The sequence below is a fragment of the Nomascus leucogenys genome, chromosome 13, assembly GCF_006542625.1.
Source record: "Nomascus leucogenys isolate Asia chromosome 13, Asia_NLE_v1, whole genome shotgun sequence".
Taxonomy (NCBI): Eukaryota; Metazoa; Chordata; class Mammalia; order Primates; family Hylobatidae; genus Nomascus; species Nomascus leucogenys.
The window spans coordinates 52,709,430-52,725,056 of NC_044393.1; the positions used below are offsets into that span (position 1 = coordinate 52,709,430).

General features: G+C 37.3%; 1 protein-coding gene across 3 annotated transcripts in view; it reads right to left on the reverse strand.

Moving 5' to 3' along the window:
- Nucleotides 1-15,627, reverse strand: part of RELN (reelin) — a 521,226-nt gene that overhangs the window by 231,404 nt on the left and 274,195 nt on the right. For all 3 annotated transcript variants that reach the window (XM_003268163.3, XM_030826362.1, XM_030826363.1), the window contains exons 9-10: nt 4,760-4,856; nt 1,713-1,953 (exon numbers count right to left, since the gene is read on the reverse strand). In XM_003268163.3, coding sequence (XP_003268211.1) covers nt 1,713-1,953; nt 4,760-4,856 — 338 coding nt within the window. The remainder of the gene's footprint in view (nt 1-1,712; nt 1,954-4,759; nt 4,857-15,627) is intronic.

Sequence of the window (15,627 nt, forward strand, 5' to 3'; positions counted from 1 at the left end):
TCTTTCTGTTCTACTTGCTACTTTTCTTGTGATCCTCACCCCTTTCTAGCTCGGGATGTTCTGTAAGCCATGAGACACATGTTAAAAAATTCTCCAAGCTGTGTTTGTATTTTATTTTCATAAGTTGGAAACTTGAGAGGATACAGTTGAGGGTCTCATGGCATTTTCATATCACCTAAGTGCAATTTCGTATTCCACGCACTCTCCGGGCAGGCAAGCCCATGATTTGAATCCCCATTCATAAGGCTAATGACTGCCAAATTTGGATCTTTCTCTGAGCTTCTCACCCAAACATCTAACCTCCCACCAAATAGTTCTTCTTGCTTTCCCTCAAGATAATCAAAATTGATATGTCCAAAGGGACTCACCAACTTCCTGTGAACCTGCTCCTTCACTATGTTTCCTTTTCAATCAATGGCACCTGTCCATCCAGCTGCCTATACCTTGTCCCTGACATCTATCATTCCTTCATCTTCTCAATATGTCCCCAACCTTTTCTGTTCCCTGCCCTATAAATCTGAAATAGCCACATTTTTCCATCCTCTCATTCCTAATTCTGGCCCATATGATCTCCCATTGAGCTACTATCATAAGCCTCCTCTTTGGTCTCCCTGCATGCACTCTTTCTTCCTTCCGTTCAGTCCTCTATCCTCAAAGGGATATTTCAAAAACGAATATGATTGGCTCCTGTTTAAAGCACTTCAGTGGCTCTCTATCACCTTCAAGATAAAAATTCAAACTCTACAGAGTCTTGCAAGATCTTCAAGGTCTTGTCACTGGCCATATCTTCAGACTTTTCTATCACAAGTCTCAACTTAAAATGTGTTAGACAACTATTCTGCATTTTGCCCAAGACTTTTACTTTGTGCTCTCACCTTCCAGCCTCAGTTTGGGCTGTTATAACAGAGTACTATGACTGGGTGGCTTAAACAACAAATATTTCTTACAGTTCTGGAGGCTGGAAAGTCCAAGACCAAGGCACTGGAAGAATTCATGTTCGGTAAGGGCCACTTTCTGGTTCTACAATGTGCTCTCTGGGGTGTCTGTAACCTTGTCACTTAATTATCTCCCAAGGGCCCAACTCTAACGCCATTGTATTGGAGTTAGGATTTCAACGTATGAATTCTGGGGAGGTGGAGGGATACAAACATTCGGCCCACAACACGGCCTTAATGCATCTGATTTATAATTCTAGACACATGATTCCTCCTACCTGGCCCACTCCAAATTACTGTTCAGTCTCTACTTGGAGTCCCTATTCTCCTACCCTGCCTTTGTAACCCCCCAAGTCTGGATTTGGTACTGTTATACTGTAGTTTCTCAATACTCTGAACTTCCCCAGCAAATCATAACCATTAGGCTGTTTCATATTTGTATGCTGACATATTTAACTCCCCCAAACTAAACTGACATCCACACAATGGGAAGAGACACATCTGCCTTTTTGTGGTTATATTCTCTGGGTTCAGCCCAGTACACGGCACAGTGAGTTCTCAAAAATACTTCTTAAATGAATGAATAAGTGAATGCTTTGTACTAATGATTTTTCCATCCTTAGAAGGTAGGGTAAGATAAATAAGTATATTATTATCTGTTCCTTTAATAGTGGTTTTGGTAAAATAGCTATCTTTATACAATTTGGTTTATTGAGCTTCACTTTTAGAAAAGAGATGAAGGATTAAAACAACCCGAAAGTCAAAAAGAGCTCTAACCTTAACTGTAGCTCCTGGGAAGAAAAGCCAGTTGCCTGTGTCCACTGGGTCGAGACTATCTTCTAAAACGACTTGTCTGTGAGCTGAATTGATGATCAAGATGTTATCTAAGGCCCAGCAGGCTTCATACACTTCACCTACACGAAGATTTTCCTGCTTCCACTGAAACTGGACATTCTCTCCTTTGGCGTCCTCAGGAAGGTAGAGGATATGGATGATTGTGCTGACATTGGAAGGGGCTCTGGAACATATAGAGAGATGGCAAGTTTAGCAATGTTGACTTTTTCTTTCTTAGAGATGAATTTTGTTTCCTAAGATTGTAGTTTCATGATCTCAAGAATGTTATATTTATTACAGATAAAATAGCCACAATCTCATAGCCCTTAAATCTTTTAATATTTGCTGACTATTAAGATTTTCATATTGAATGATGACAGTTCAAGTATTAAATACCTACAGAAGGTTTACATGGAACACAAGTCAGGCACTAAGTATGTTCAAGTAAGTCAGTAAAGGAAAAATTAAAGAGAAAATGGCACACACTGTTATGGCTTGTGTAAAAAAGTTACAAATCACAAAGTATATCCAGCACAATTTTTTGCACATGGTAAACATACAATCTAAAACAGGTTACCCAATAATAAGGATAAAAAGTATAACAGTGTGATTTTTTTTTTTTTTGAGACAGGGTCTTGCTCTGTTGTACAGGCTGGAGTGCAGTGGCGCTATCACAGATCACTAACCTTGAACTCCTGGCTCAAGTGATCCTCACTCCTCAGCATCTTGAGTAGCTAGGACTACAGGCATCCATCACCATGCCCAGCTAATTTTTAGTTTTATTTTTGTTGAAATAGGTCTTGCTATGTTGCCTGGGCTGGTCTCAAACTCCTGGGCTCAAGTGATCCTTCTGCCTCAGCCTCCCAAAGTGTTGGGGCTGCAAGTGTGAGCCACCGTGCCTGGCAAAGCTGTGATCTTGATGTTGATTCTTACTTTGAAATTATTCAGCTATTACAAACCATTGTGTGCAATATGCTTAATAATCAATCTAAATTATTTTATTTCTACTAACTAGATATGTTTTCAGATGTTTAGTCTATATGAAATGTGAGATTTGCCATAATTAAATGCTCTCACTTATAATACCTCATAATTTCACACAGATCATCCTTAAAAACATGATATAACATGATTTTTTATATTACCTCTACTAGAATCTAGATCCTTCTGCTATATAATAAAATATTTTTATTAAACATTTTCTTCCACCAAAGTATAAACCTGCTGTAGTAAAAATGATTGCCTTTGCTAAGATTAAAAGTGGTACTAAAATGCAAACTAGTGGTACCCTGGGCTTGTCATAAATCAGTTTTGAAAGGACTAGAGAAGAGCCATATTTCTCACTCACCAATGAAGCACATATATATCTGTAAAATTGTCACCATAGGTTATAGATGGTGTACCTTACCTTTGGGGGTAATCAATTCTCTTTTCTTTTAAAATATTTCATGATGACTATGCTTTTAGCTTCAAAAAGAATTGAATTGATGAAGAGAATATATTTAGGTAGTGATTGGGAGCACTTTCACTCTAACCTCCAATGGTAAGGGAAATTTGCATTGGTTTGGTACATGGCCTAAAACTGAAAGTACCATTTAGTGAAAAATAGATGCGTTTAGCTAAACACAATCTTTGTATGTTCTAATTAAATATGTAGTTTCATTGTTCATCATATCAAAAACATGTAGCTGTTTTCCAGTAAGAAATATGTACCATAATTTACTTAAACTATGATATATAGCATACTAGAAAGAGAAAAAAAATGGAGACATAGGAAAATTTTTCAATATTCTATGCTTCTTTGTTTAAAGCCATTTATATAAATATTTAATATGAATGCATTTTCATAACTACTAGAAATTACAAAGAATAGCAAAATGTTCTGTTATAAAATTGTCACAGCTCAGCTTGTATCAGGTGCCTATACATTACATTTTGTCCTGACACAGAGAGAGACAATCTATTAAAATCCATGAGTTAGAAACACTTTTCTCAGTTTTCAGTTAGACTAAGGATTTGTGAAGTCTTTATTTTATTATTGTTATTTTTAAACACCACTACCAAAGAAACTTTAGACAAACTGGCTTAATATTATACTGACATCCTAATATTTATTCTGCTACCTTAAATAATACTTTAATATGGAAATATAATAAAGAAAATAGCTAGTAGAAAAAAAGAAAACTGTCACAAAACCGCTAAGAAAATATTCCACTTCAGTTATGCTAATTTAAGAGCTAACCCAATCATAATAATCACTTTATAAAAGTTTAAGGTATTTTTTCCTTTAAATATCTTACACCTAAAGTAAGTATCCATTTAGAATTTTATTTCATGGTTTAAACTGTTCAGTAGTGGCAAACATAATTTGAGTTTTGCTAATCTAGCCAAATCTTTTTAACATGAATGAGTTTCTTCGTCCTCAAGCATCCTACCTTATTTTCTTATTGAGGGATATTTTTTAATAAAGAAAATGTAATATGTAATTACAAGTCGCATCACAATTATGATAACAGAATTTTAGAACTGGCCTTAGGGAAGTTAGAAAGGATGTGACAGAACTGGAGATTAGATGTAAAAGGCCCTGTGGCTATTAACTCAATATCATCAAGACTGGAAGGGATTTAAGTAGTCATCTGATGTATTTCCAGACCATAAGGCAGGCCAGAGTCAGCCCACCTAGAGCAATGCGTGGTGATATTTTGTGGAGAATGCTATCAGAAAGCTATGATTGCAAATTTACTTTTACCAAAAATAGTTTGTTACAAGTACTGCTGATGGGAGGAAGTTCTGAATGGAAAATGACACTTTTAATAATATCTTTTCCGAGCAGGGCCGGTCATAATATGTGCATCCATAGAATTCAACATAATTAACAACCAGAGTCCTTTTTACCCTAAAGAAAAAGTTAGTGGTGGATTAAAGGCATATAGGAGACTAGAATTCCATCTATGTCAGAATTTATGAAAAAACTTTAAATTACAACAAACCTAATTTTCTCTAGCTGAATCCAGTCCGCAGAGTTATTCTTGGCATATAACACGATGATGCTGGGGTCTGAATAACTAAAGCGACATGAACCTGACCCTGTAAATAGCAATAACAATAAATTTCAAGGTTAAAAAATGGTGCAAATACATATTATCTTTTCTGATAAATATTTTAGATAATTTTTAAACTACTAGATATTTGTCTGGTAACTTTCTCATTCTTCTAATGATGCTGAAATTTCCTGTGATCTGTTCTGGTAACTACCATTTGATAAATAATCTTAGGAACCAGAAAAAAATGTAAAAGAAATATAAATTGCAGATTTCTTTAGAGATACATGAACTACTAAATTGTAAAATAAATACTTAGTGCTATGCCAAGAAATAACTAAATATTATGGGATGACTTATAAGGTCATTATGTTCTTGCAAGTTAGTATCAATTAGGAGTGATTATATTAAATGGTACATAAGTCATTACATTGAGGAATAAAAACACCATTATTTTTCTGTGTGTGTATTATCTAAATGATGAGACAGTACATGAGAAACTAAAATACTGTAAAGAAAATTCAAATACTAAATGAATGAGTACTATTATGGATGTGATTGATATTACTCTCCCATAGACCAGCATTACAGATTTAAAATATAGATTATGTCCCTTTGTGAATATTTGGTGATTATTTATCATTAATATTTTCAATAGTGGAAATACTAGCATCAAAGAAAAATTTTAAGCTGATAAGAATTTGTTTCTACATGTTGAATGAATTCATATAATAAAGCATAGTATGACTACAATTTCAAAGCTCTCAGAATGCCCAAGACAGCCCTGAAACATTTGCTAGAAGTTTATTGTAATGGATGTAGCAGAAATTTTTATACTATCTTTAAAATGAATGAACCAAAAGAAAAAAAATAGTGCAATTTATGTTTAACTTTCACCCATCTGATAGAGGAGCCTCAGTTTCAGCAAATGGCATCTGTTGACAATTTTACATTTGTAGTGCTCAGGGGTTCCAAGCTTTAATCAGACTCATTTATTTTATTTCAGTGGTGTTTAGTACAAAACCAGTTAGTTTGTAATTGCCAGAACTGGCAATGTACTAAAAGGCCAAACAGCAGTTTTCCTAGATTTATTCTCACAGCCAAAATGTAAGTTGAAAAGCATGAAAGAAAAGGATATTTAAAGGAAAGCTACTTAGCAACCCTGATCTCAAATGGAAACCCACCTTATGCTACTTTAATTGTTGCTAAAATTCTACTTCTCATGAGCAGCTGCTTAAAATAAATATCAAACTGTGCAACTGGAAATGGTGACAGGCAGGATTATGTATAGGACAAACTTCAATGCAAACAAGAATGAGGTCTAGCAGAGAATCTGTGATTTAGAAGGAAAGTTCAAACTATCCTCAAGAATTTAAATGTTACTCGTGTGCTTCCTTTACGTCTTACACACCATAACTACTTAAAAGCAAATGTATAAGGTAAATCTCTGAAAAAGGAAAGCATTCAACAAATGATAGCCAAAAATGTTCCTTACAGAATGCAATTTCTTGTGAATTGTTTACAAATTAAGAAGAGAGAAGGAAAACTGATATACATCAAAATAAAAAAGTGTCTAAATATGGCCTTGATGACAAATATGACTTCTCTTGTCTATTTTCTTATGCTACTATCTCAGCGTCATGAGGTTAACTTTTTTATGCATCTAGAAAACAAAAAGGCACCCAGCAGATGACTCACTTTTCCTCAGCCACTCAGTCATATTTTCTTATATCTAAAACATTAGTTTTTGTTGAATGCATCTCTTCCTTGCCATTGTCAAGGGACCCTCACTGGCTCTTGCCAGATCTCTGCAACAGTGATTAGTCAGTCTCCCTGTCCCAGCCTCACCGGTTCTCACCCAGCTAGTGTTGCCAGTGCTCTTTCCGCCAGTCAACAGAATCATGTTACCTCTGTGCTTTTAACAATTCCTCAGTCCTCTGAAGAAAAAGCTGCACTTCCATCCCCAGTAGGGTAAAGGTGCACAGTTCCTACAGATCAAACGTGTACCCTGAGGAACAGAACTGGCCCAGGGTTATCTTGAAGCATTCATACATAAAAAGATGACCAAAAAGGCAAGGGGATTCCAACAGAGGGGTAGACAACTGGAACACCATGATTGGGGCTCAGGGTAGGAGTGGTCAGCCAGTGGAGAGGCACTGCCCATGCCAGAGGAACTGAGGTGGAAGGTACCAGCTGGAAGGAGCACCCCCCAAGAGAGCCCTCAGCTTTGGAAATCTGCCTCACTCAGAGGCCACTCCCACCAGACTACCCTTTCAAACATACCAGGCCAATGATAAATGATTCCCTACTCCCGCCCAGTGTAGCTGCACGCTTAACTAGGCAAGCTTTTTCTTCACAGAAACCCTCCAAATTGCAATCCCATTGTCCCATAGACTTTGGTCAGCAGAATAAGTTTTGTTCTTGCCCAGATTGAAATGGCTCCTTGATTCTGCCTGGGGTAAGAGGAGGAAAGAGTTAGTCATTGTTCACCCCTTTCTCATGTGCCCAGGTGCTTAATGTCACTCCTGGCTCCCTGTACCCAGACACTGTGACACCCCTCAAGGTACCTTCTTAGGGAATGAGGAGGGAATGCTAAGCAGGCACCACCTGTAACAGGCACTTCTTTATTTTCTCTCTTAAATCAGAGATATTTAATTGCCAAGTTGAAATTTAAAACCAGAAAGGAAGGACAATTTCAAATGTCAAATGCAAAATATCATCTTACTTGCCTGTTCGTTTCCCTCCTTCAGGTCACTTCCAATGTAATCCTTCACTCTGAGGCAGCAATTTTTTAAGGATTTAAGGAGTTGTTGAAGGAGGAGAGGTAACGGAGAACCTTGGCTATCAAGGTATGGTCTGAGAGGCATTGATGAATTTAAACTGGTCTAAAAATGCAAACACTTTCTTTTGTTCTTTCAGGCATATGAGGAAAGCCCATATACTTCATTTTTACCCACAACAAGTGTAAAATTCACTAAGGGTTTCTAAGGTTTGGTAGTCATAAATAAAATTAGCAAACATCCTGAATTTACTGAGGACCCCACACAGTCTAAGAAATCTGGCCCCCATACACTGATGTGCACAGAATACTTCTATGCCCCCAGTTTGGGAGAAGAAAGGATTTTTTTTGTGAAAGGTAGTTGGTTCCAGTGGTCTTGGTTATCAATTCTTGATTTTAAATTGACAAACAAGTTGGTAAATGATAAAGATAAACCTAGTCATAGCAACTGTCACATTATCACGTTGTTTACTCAACCCCATAATATATAAGGCAAATTGTTATCAATTGTACCTATGAATTTGTCATTTTAATAACTTCCTTTGTATGATCAAGTATAAAAATTCTGGCTTTTAAAAAATTTCTAGCATTTTAATGTAAAATCCTATGTATACGTTCATTCTTATTAGGTTAACAATGTAAAGCATGTAATTACAAAAAATAGGAACACAGATTATAATGCCCTCACCTTTCACCACAAATCCACACGTACCATCCTACCAGTGTTTTCTGTCATCCTCCTCTTACAGTGGATGAAATATTTCTGTTATAATCAAAGGTTAATTTCCTCATGTGGTCTATCTAGATCTCACCTCCCCTTGCTTCTGAAGAGTCCTCCACTCTTCCTCCTGCATCATCAATTTCTCACAGTGATTTTCCTGGATAATGTCTATTATCTTACAAACATCTACCAATATACAACTCATCTCCTACCTAAAAAAAAAAAAAAAAAAAAAAAAACTTTCTCAATGTCACGCCCCCACCTTCTGCTCCTTCCCTTCCTATTTTTGCTCCCTTTTTGGGCAAAACTTCTCCAAGGGGTTGGCCATCCAGTGATTGCCTCCACTTTCTCACAATCTATTTTATTTTCCCCACTCTATCCAGGCTTCTACTCTCAAGTATTCCGTTGAAACCACTCTTGGCTAGTTCCCAAGTCACTGGGGAGTTCATGCTGCCAAATCAACAGATCGTTTTCCCAAATTCAGGTTATGTGACTTTGCAGCAGGATTTGTCAAGGCTGATCCGATATTTCTGGGATGTTCTCTTCTCTTCACTTCCACCACCCTCTTGATTTTTCTCCTGCTTCACTGGCCATTGCTTCTGAGTCTCCTTTGTGGCCCTTTTCCTCTTATTCTTAAATATTTTTATTAATTTAATTTTTAATTTATAATAATTGCACATATTTATAGGGTACAGTTTGCTGTTATGATATATGTATACATTCCAGAATGATTAGATCAGCCAATTAACATATCCATCACCTCACATACTTCATTCATAACTCCTAAATGGGCATATCAATCGTAGTAAGTCAAAATTAGAAGTACTGATTTTCCAGCAACCAAATATTCCGTGTGCCTTTTCATTTTGAATGACACCACCCCAAATACAAACAAACAAACAAAAAAACCTAAAACACTTTGGTGTTTAGGAAGAAATACAATAAAATTGTAACCTGATAGAAAAATGGTTCTCTAATTTGTAATATGATGAAGTAATGAGAAAAATCTGATAGTAGGTGTATCTTATAACATATCACCTAGCCTTAAACAGATCATACTTAATTTTTCTTATTTGAAAGAAGTCTACGTGATAATGAATTCAATGCTTATTAGCACTAATAACAATTATACATAATTTTGTACTCCACTTTTTAGAGTAAAATTGCCTCTGACATAAGATATCTTCTAGAGAGGCATTATGTGTAGGGTTAGGAGAATGGATAGGGGAGACAGGCTGCCAGGGTTGCAATCTGAGCTTTGACACTTCTAAGCTGTGTGGCCTTTGGCAAGCCACTTACTTTTTCTGTGTCCTAACTTCCACACTTGTAAAATGTGAAAAATGACAGCAACTGCTTCACAGAACTGTTGTAAAGATTAAGGCATTAACACAAGAAAAGTACCTAGAAAACAGTTATTGGTGCATTCTATTTAATGGACTTTAGCTATGATTGAATATTTTAAAATTTCATTTCATAAATTCATTTATCCCAGAAAAAGGAGGTAATGCCTGATCGTATTTGTTCATGGGCTAAGTATTAAATTCATTACTGCTTACTAAAGAACTTACAGTACATTTTTCCTCTATAGTTTCTTTTACTTTGGGCTATTTCCCTGCCTTAACTGGACCTGCTATAAATTCAATAACGATATGAAAACCAAGACCTAACTGAGTAGCCCACCTATTTGTTAGCATCATTGGTAAATATGCTAGTAGGGAAAGAGAAGAATCTCCTTTTACTTGTTAAAAAAAAAAAAAAGGAGCTGCTCTGAGAGAAGGCTAGTAAGACAGATTAGGATAAAGAGATACACTTCATAAGGTCCATACAATTGCTAGAGCGGAGTTAAAAATTTAATTGTGCAGTTCTAAGCATTCAAAGAAACCAGAAAATCTGATTAGCTAGAAATTTAATAGCACCCATCCAAAAAAATTTCCAGCAACTCAAGAGAACAATTATAGGGGTTATGAACAGATAGGCCCTGCTATTAGTAGGCATTTCTACTTTACAAGTAAGGAAACTAAGGTAAAGACTTTAAAATTTTCACCCAAGGACACCTACTAACAAATGAGATACAGAATGGAGTAGATATGAACCCATGCTTTCGACTACTTCACTATACTTCTCCTGGTGTACAAAACACCCTTTCTTCTTCTTGTTTCTTTATCTGTTTTTACAGTAGTGCTATATTTTCAAAGGGTACATGAACATATTAGGACGGGTTTATGTGCCGCTGCTTCTACTCAGGCTCATGACTTAAGGCCATAATGGTCTTGTTTTTGATACAGAGAGAAAAACCAAAAGGACTGAACCTTTAACCCCCCTGCTGGTCATCATCTCAACTCTCTCTCAGGTTTTACCATGGGAGAAGATCACAGAATAACTGAACCAAGAAGAAATACCATGTGTACTTGGGCATCACTTTCTCTGCACATTCCCTGATCATTCCTCTCCTTTCCCTGCCCTCATAGCCTGTCACCCAAACCTGTAGACCCTCCTCCTGCTCATTTGTTTATAGACAGGGGTCTGTCTCACTATGTTGCACAGGCTAGAGTGCAGTGGTAGGATCAGAGTTCAAGCAGCCTCAAATTCCTGGGCTCAAGAGATCCTCTCACCCCAGCCTTCCAAGTAGTTGGGACTACAAGTGTGAGCCACCACACGCAGACTTACATATTTATTAAATTTATACTCGTTTTTTCCCTTCACCACCACCTCCTTAGATCATCTTTCACCCAGATCAATGTAAGACCCTCCTAACCGGGTGCTCAAAAGAAATACACACAGGTTAACCTTCTAAAGAATTTGTTTATTATGTATTTGCTTAAAAAAAAAAAAAAACTATGGAAAGGCACTATAAAGAGAGCTAAAAAAGTTGCATTCCAAGAAAAGTAATATCCCAACATTTCCCAACGCAATTATCTGAAAAGTGTTAACCTGACATAATATTGCAATCATAAATTTAAGATACACATGTAATTCATATTTGCTTCCTAAATAACACATTCCATGATGGCTTGCAAATCTATTCCTTTCTTCTCTTTTTTTTTTTCTTCTTTTGAGACGGAGTCTCTCTCTGTCGCCAGGCTGGAGTGCAATGGCGCGACCTCGACTCACTGCAATCTTCGCTTCATGTGTTCAAGCAATTCTCCTGCCTCAGCCTCCCGAGTAGCTAGGACTACAGGTGCGCGCTACCACATCCAGCTAATTTTTGTATTTTTAGTAGAGACAGGGTTTCACCATGTTGGCCAGGATGGTCTCGATCTTTTGACCTTGTGTTCCACCCACCTCGGCCTCCCAAAGTGTTGGGATTACAGGCACGAGCCACCACGCCCGGCTGCAAATCTATTTCTTTTTTACAAAATTTTGGCCTCTCAGGTAAGCAAAACAAACAAAAAAACTATTTCTAAAGTCACAATTTTACCATAAAGAAACAGTATTTACCAGTGTAAAACAGTACCCTGTACTTGTTATTTAAAAATGATGGAATAAAAAGAATGACAGATATTTCTATACAGTTGCTTCCTTTTAATGTTGGAGAGATTAATCAGTATAATTCTAACAAATATTTTATTGTAAACTTGGTCTGATCTAGGAACTACTTTACCTAATCTAAAATTACAACTGAAATAGGTATCCACTTTTACTCTGGTCCTATTTAAATAGTACTGTCCCTGGTATCATTTAGAAAAAAATAGACAAGTAACTTCCCACTTTTGTCATAGGAAGCCAGGCCAAGATGACGAAATAATCAATCAATTCATCAATGAGTCGACCAACTATTAAAAGTATCTCTTATGTTAGAGGTACATGTGAACTCAAAAGCCTAGTTGCTGTCTTGTGATTCAGACTCATTTCTTTTAACCTCAGCTGTCGATCAGAAAAAAAAAGTAGGAAAAACAAACCTCTCAACAGCCTTTCTCACTTAAGAAGTAAAGCATCATTTAATACTGACATTTACATAAGGGCTGTTGTGGCCACCCAAACACCAGTAGGTATGACTCTTAACGCTGGTTAGTTCTTCTGCTGGGTTAACTCTCTTACACGATTCCGGCCTCTGTTTAATGGTCACGCCCCTCAGAGGCCTTACCCTGGCCACCTGTAATAAAATGCTAACCCCATCACTCACTGACCTCTGATTTAATTTTTTCATTGCATTTATTACTCCGACATGTCCATTTATCTGAAGGTTGCCTTCTCTCACCAGAATGTTGGCCCCTCCAGAGCAAAGATTTTGTTTCACAAATTCTAAGTGCCTTGAGAGCTGCTTCACACAGAAGAGGAGCTCAATGAACACTTGAATGAATGAAGGCAATAAAGCCCTTCCGAGACTCGTCAGTTAAACTCCAGGAAGAGTGTCTTTTGGAAATACAATAATACTATTATTATTATTATTAGCTTTTCTGTAGTATTTATTTTCAGCAGGATAGGGAGATGGGGTGATTTATAGCCCCTGTCCACTATTATACACACTGATGCTCTTCTAGGAAGAGCCAGAAGGACAGCATCTCAGGGTGGCACCAAGTATTATCTGGGTAACAACATCACACGGTTCTGCCAATGCTACATTTCTGTTCCTCTGTTTAATATCTTTCCCTGGTGACAAAGTAAGCGACAAGTATAAACTACAACTGGTTAAAGATATGGCGACTGCTTTAATATTTCTTGTAAGGGCTGCCTTAACTGAAACAGAAAACATAATAACCATGTTTTCAGCCAAACTAAATTCCTGCCTAACTCACGGTTCATTGTTGTTACCCAGTTCTAGGACTTACGACCACAGTGGTAAGACATTTAAGAGATCACAAAGATGAATGTGCTTACTTGTGAAGGGCCCAGGCAGCTCTACTACTACCCATGGTTATGTGGGGAGTTCAACTGGCAGAGAAAGGACTATATGGCTTGACTCCCAAATCAGTGCTCTTTTCCCTCTGCCCATTTATACCAACAGTAAAAGTTGTTTGTCAGTATATATGAGTCATAAAGTGATGTGCATGTGCTGTAGAATATTCCAAATATAAAAAAATAAATCCATGGCTTAAAATATCTACATTAAATAAAAAATATTGTTTTGCATTAATGATTATTTCTTACTGAGAACCAGAACAGTAGCTATAGCAGTATATAGAAATCTCTATGGTCCCTATAAGACAAGGCAAATGCAATAGAACATCAAATAAAGTGAAGATAAGATGTAATCAGAATTTGAAAGGGAAAGTTGAGGCAACTTGCAAGGGGGATAAGAAAGAAGGAAATGTCAATAAGACAAATGTCAGAATGTGAACATATATTTATCAATGTAACAAATCTAAGTGTAATGTTCAATTCCAACATGCTTGTCATAGACAGAAGAGGATTTACCATGAAGCTGATGAAGCTTCGGCTTCATGGCCTTCACTTTGGTTAGCACTGCCTAAGGTCCTGGGAGAAGCTCTAGCAATATAGTCTGATGGCCATATTTTATAACACCTGCAGTTGGCTAAGATCCTGTCTCCATTTGGACTACTCCTTCATCACGTTGCCCCTCATGTCAGGAGGTGTCAGAGTAGACCTAACTGCTTTTGGGATTCTGCTAAGAAGAAGCTGAGTTGGAAATACATTTATTTTGGGTTAGTGTGATATAGTTATGTAGTTTACTTTCCATTTTGTAGTCTAGTGATTCTCAACATAAAAACAGCTTCCAGGAACTCCTACGCCCACTGTGCTGATGCATCCAGCATCATGACTAAAGGATAATGATGATACACTATTTAATGAGTAACGTCAATTCAGAGAGCAGCTAAGATTAGTCACTACACAAAGGAAGTTGAAATGTCCTGAAATATAAATAAGAGAGAGGTTTTCCAATTCTATAATGATTCTAAAAATCTAAATGACATGATCAATAAGGAGTTGCAAAGGCAAATATTAAGCATCAACTCTGATCTAACAAGCTAGAGGCAGAATACCCTTTCTATTATTTCCAGAAAATATTACAGAATTGTTGTCACAGGAAAGGCGATTTCAGAGTACACGGCCGGCCGGGCGTGGCGGCTCACGCCTGTAATCCCAGAACTTTGGAAGGCTGGTGGATCACGAGGTCAAGAAATTGAGACCATCCTGGCCAACATGGTGAAACCCCATCTCAAATAAAAATACAAAAATTAGCTGGGTGTGGTGGCCCATGCCTATAGTCCCAACTACTCGGGAGGCTGAGGCAGGAGAATCGCTTGAACCCAGTAGGCAGAGGTTGCAGTGAGCCGAGAGCACGCCACTGTACTCCAGCCTGGCAACAGAGCGAGACTTCGTCTCAAAAAAAAATAAAATAAATAAAATAAAAACAAAAATAACTAAATAAAAAGAGTACACGGCCAAAAAGATATATGGAAAAAAGTACTATAGAATATTTCAGGCAGTTAACAAAAATGTTATATTTCTTGATTTTGTGAAGTTTGTGGTACAGTCAATTTTGAACAATTTGTAATTTGTTATTTCTTTTTGCATTCTAAATAAATTTTCACATTTGTACCTAATTTGGAATGTGTAACTGTATTTTTTTCCTTAGAGAGAGACCCTAACCCTCACCCAAGTGGTAAAAGCTTCAAAGGTGGACCCACACAACTCAGACCCACCTCTGTACAGAGCTTGTACTGCACTACATTCCTACATTTCAAAAATGCAGGTCACAGAGCAAGGGAATCCAGACTACAAAGTTCATTTTCCACTTTACTTAGCATGGCACAATCAAATGTATTTAATGACAGGACAAGAATAAAGATAGAACAAGAATTTGAAATTTTTGAAATTCCTTTCTTCTCTTAAGGCAGGTTTGACTCAATTAAAATATTTATATATGGAAATGAACCATAGTACAACTAGATTAGAATTGATGAAATGACTTTTAAGCAATGTTTACACACACAAAAAAGCTATTTTTTTAAAGGCAGGGTTTTGCTCTGTTGCCCAGGCTGGAGTGCGGTGGTATGATCACAGCTCACTGCAGGCTCAACCTCCTGGGCTCAAGGAACCTCTCGCCTCAGCCTCCCGAGTAGCTGGGATTGCAGGCACCTGCCACCATACTTGACTAATTTTTTTGTATTTTTTGTAGAGACACGGTTTCACCATGTTGCCCAGGCTGGTCTCAAACCCCTAGGCTCAAGTGATCCACCTGCCTTGGCCTCTCAAAATGCTGGGATTACAGGTGTGAGCCACCACACCTGACCTGCCATTCAGTTTGGACTGTGTTGTCAAAATGAAGCCTACATTGACCCTCATAAACCTCATTAAACCTCAGGGACTCAAGCCGGAGAGAACCAGAAACTTCCAAGGCGTGCTAACTGGAAT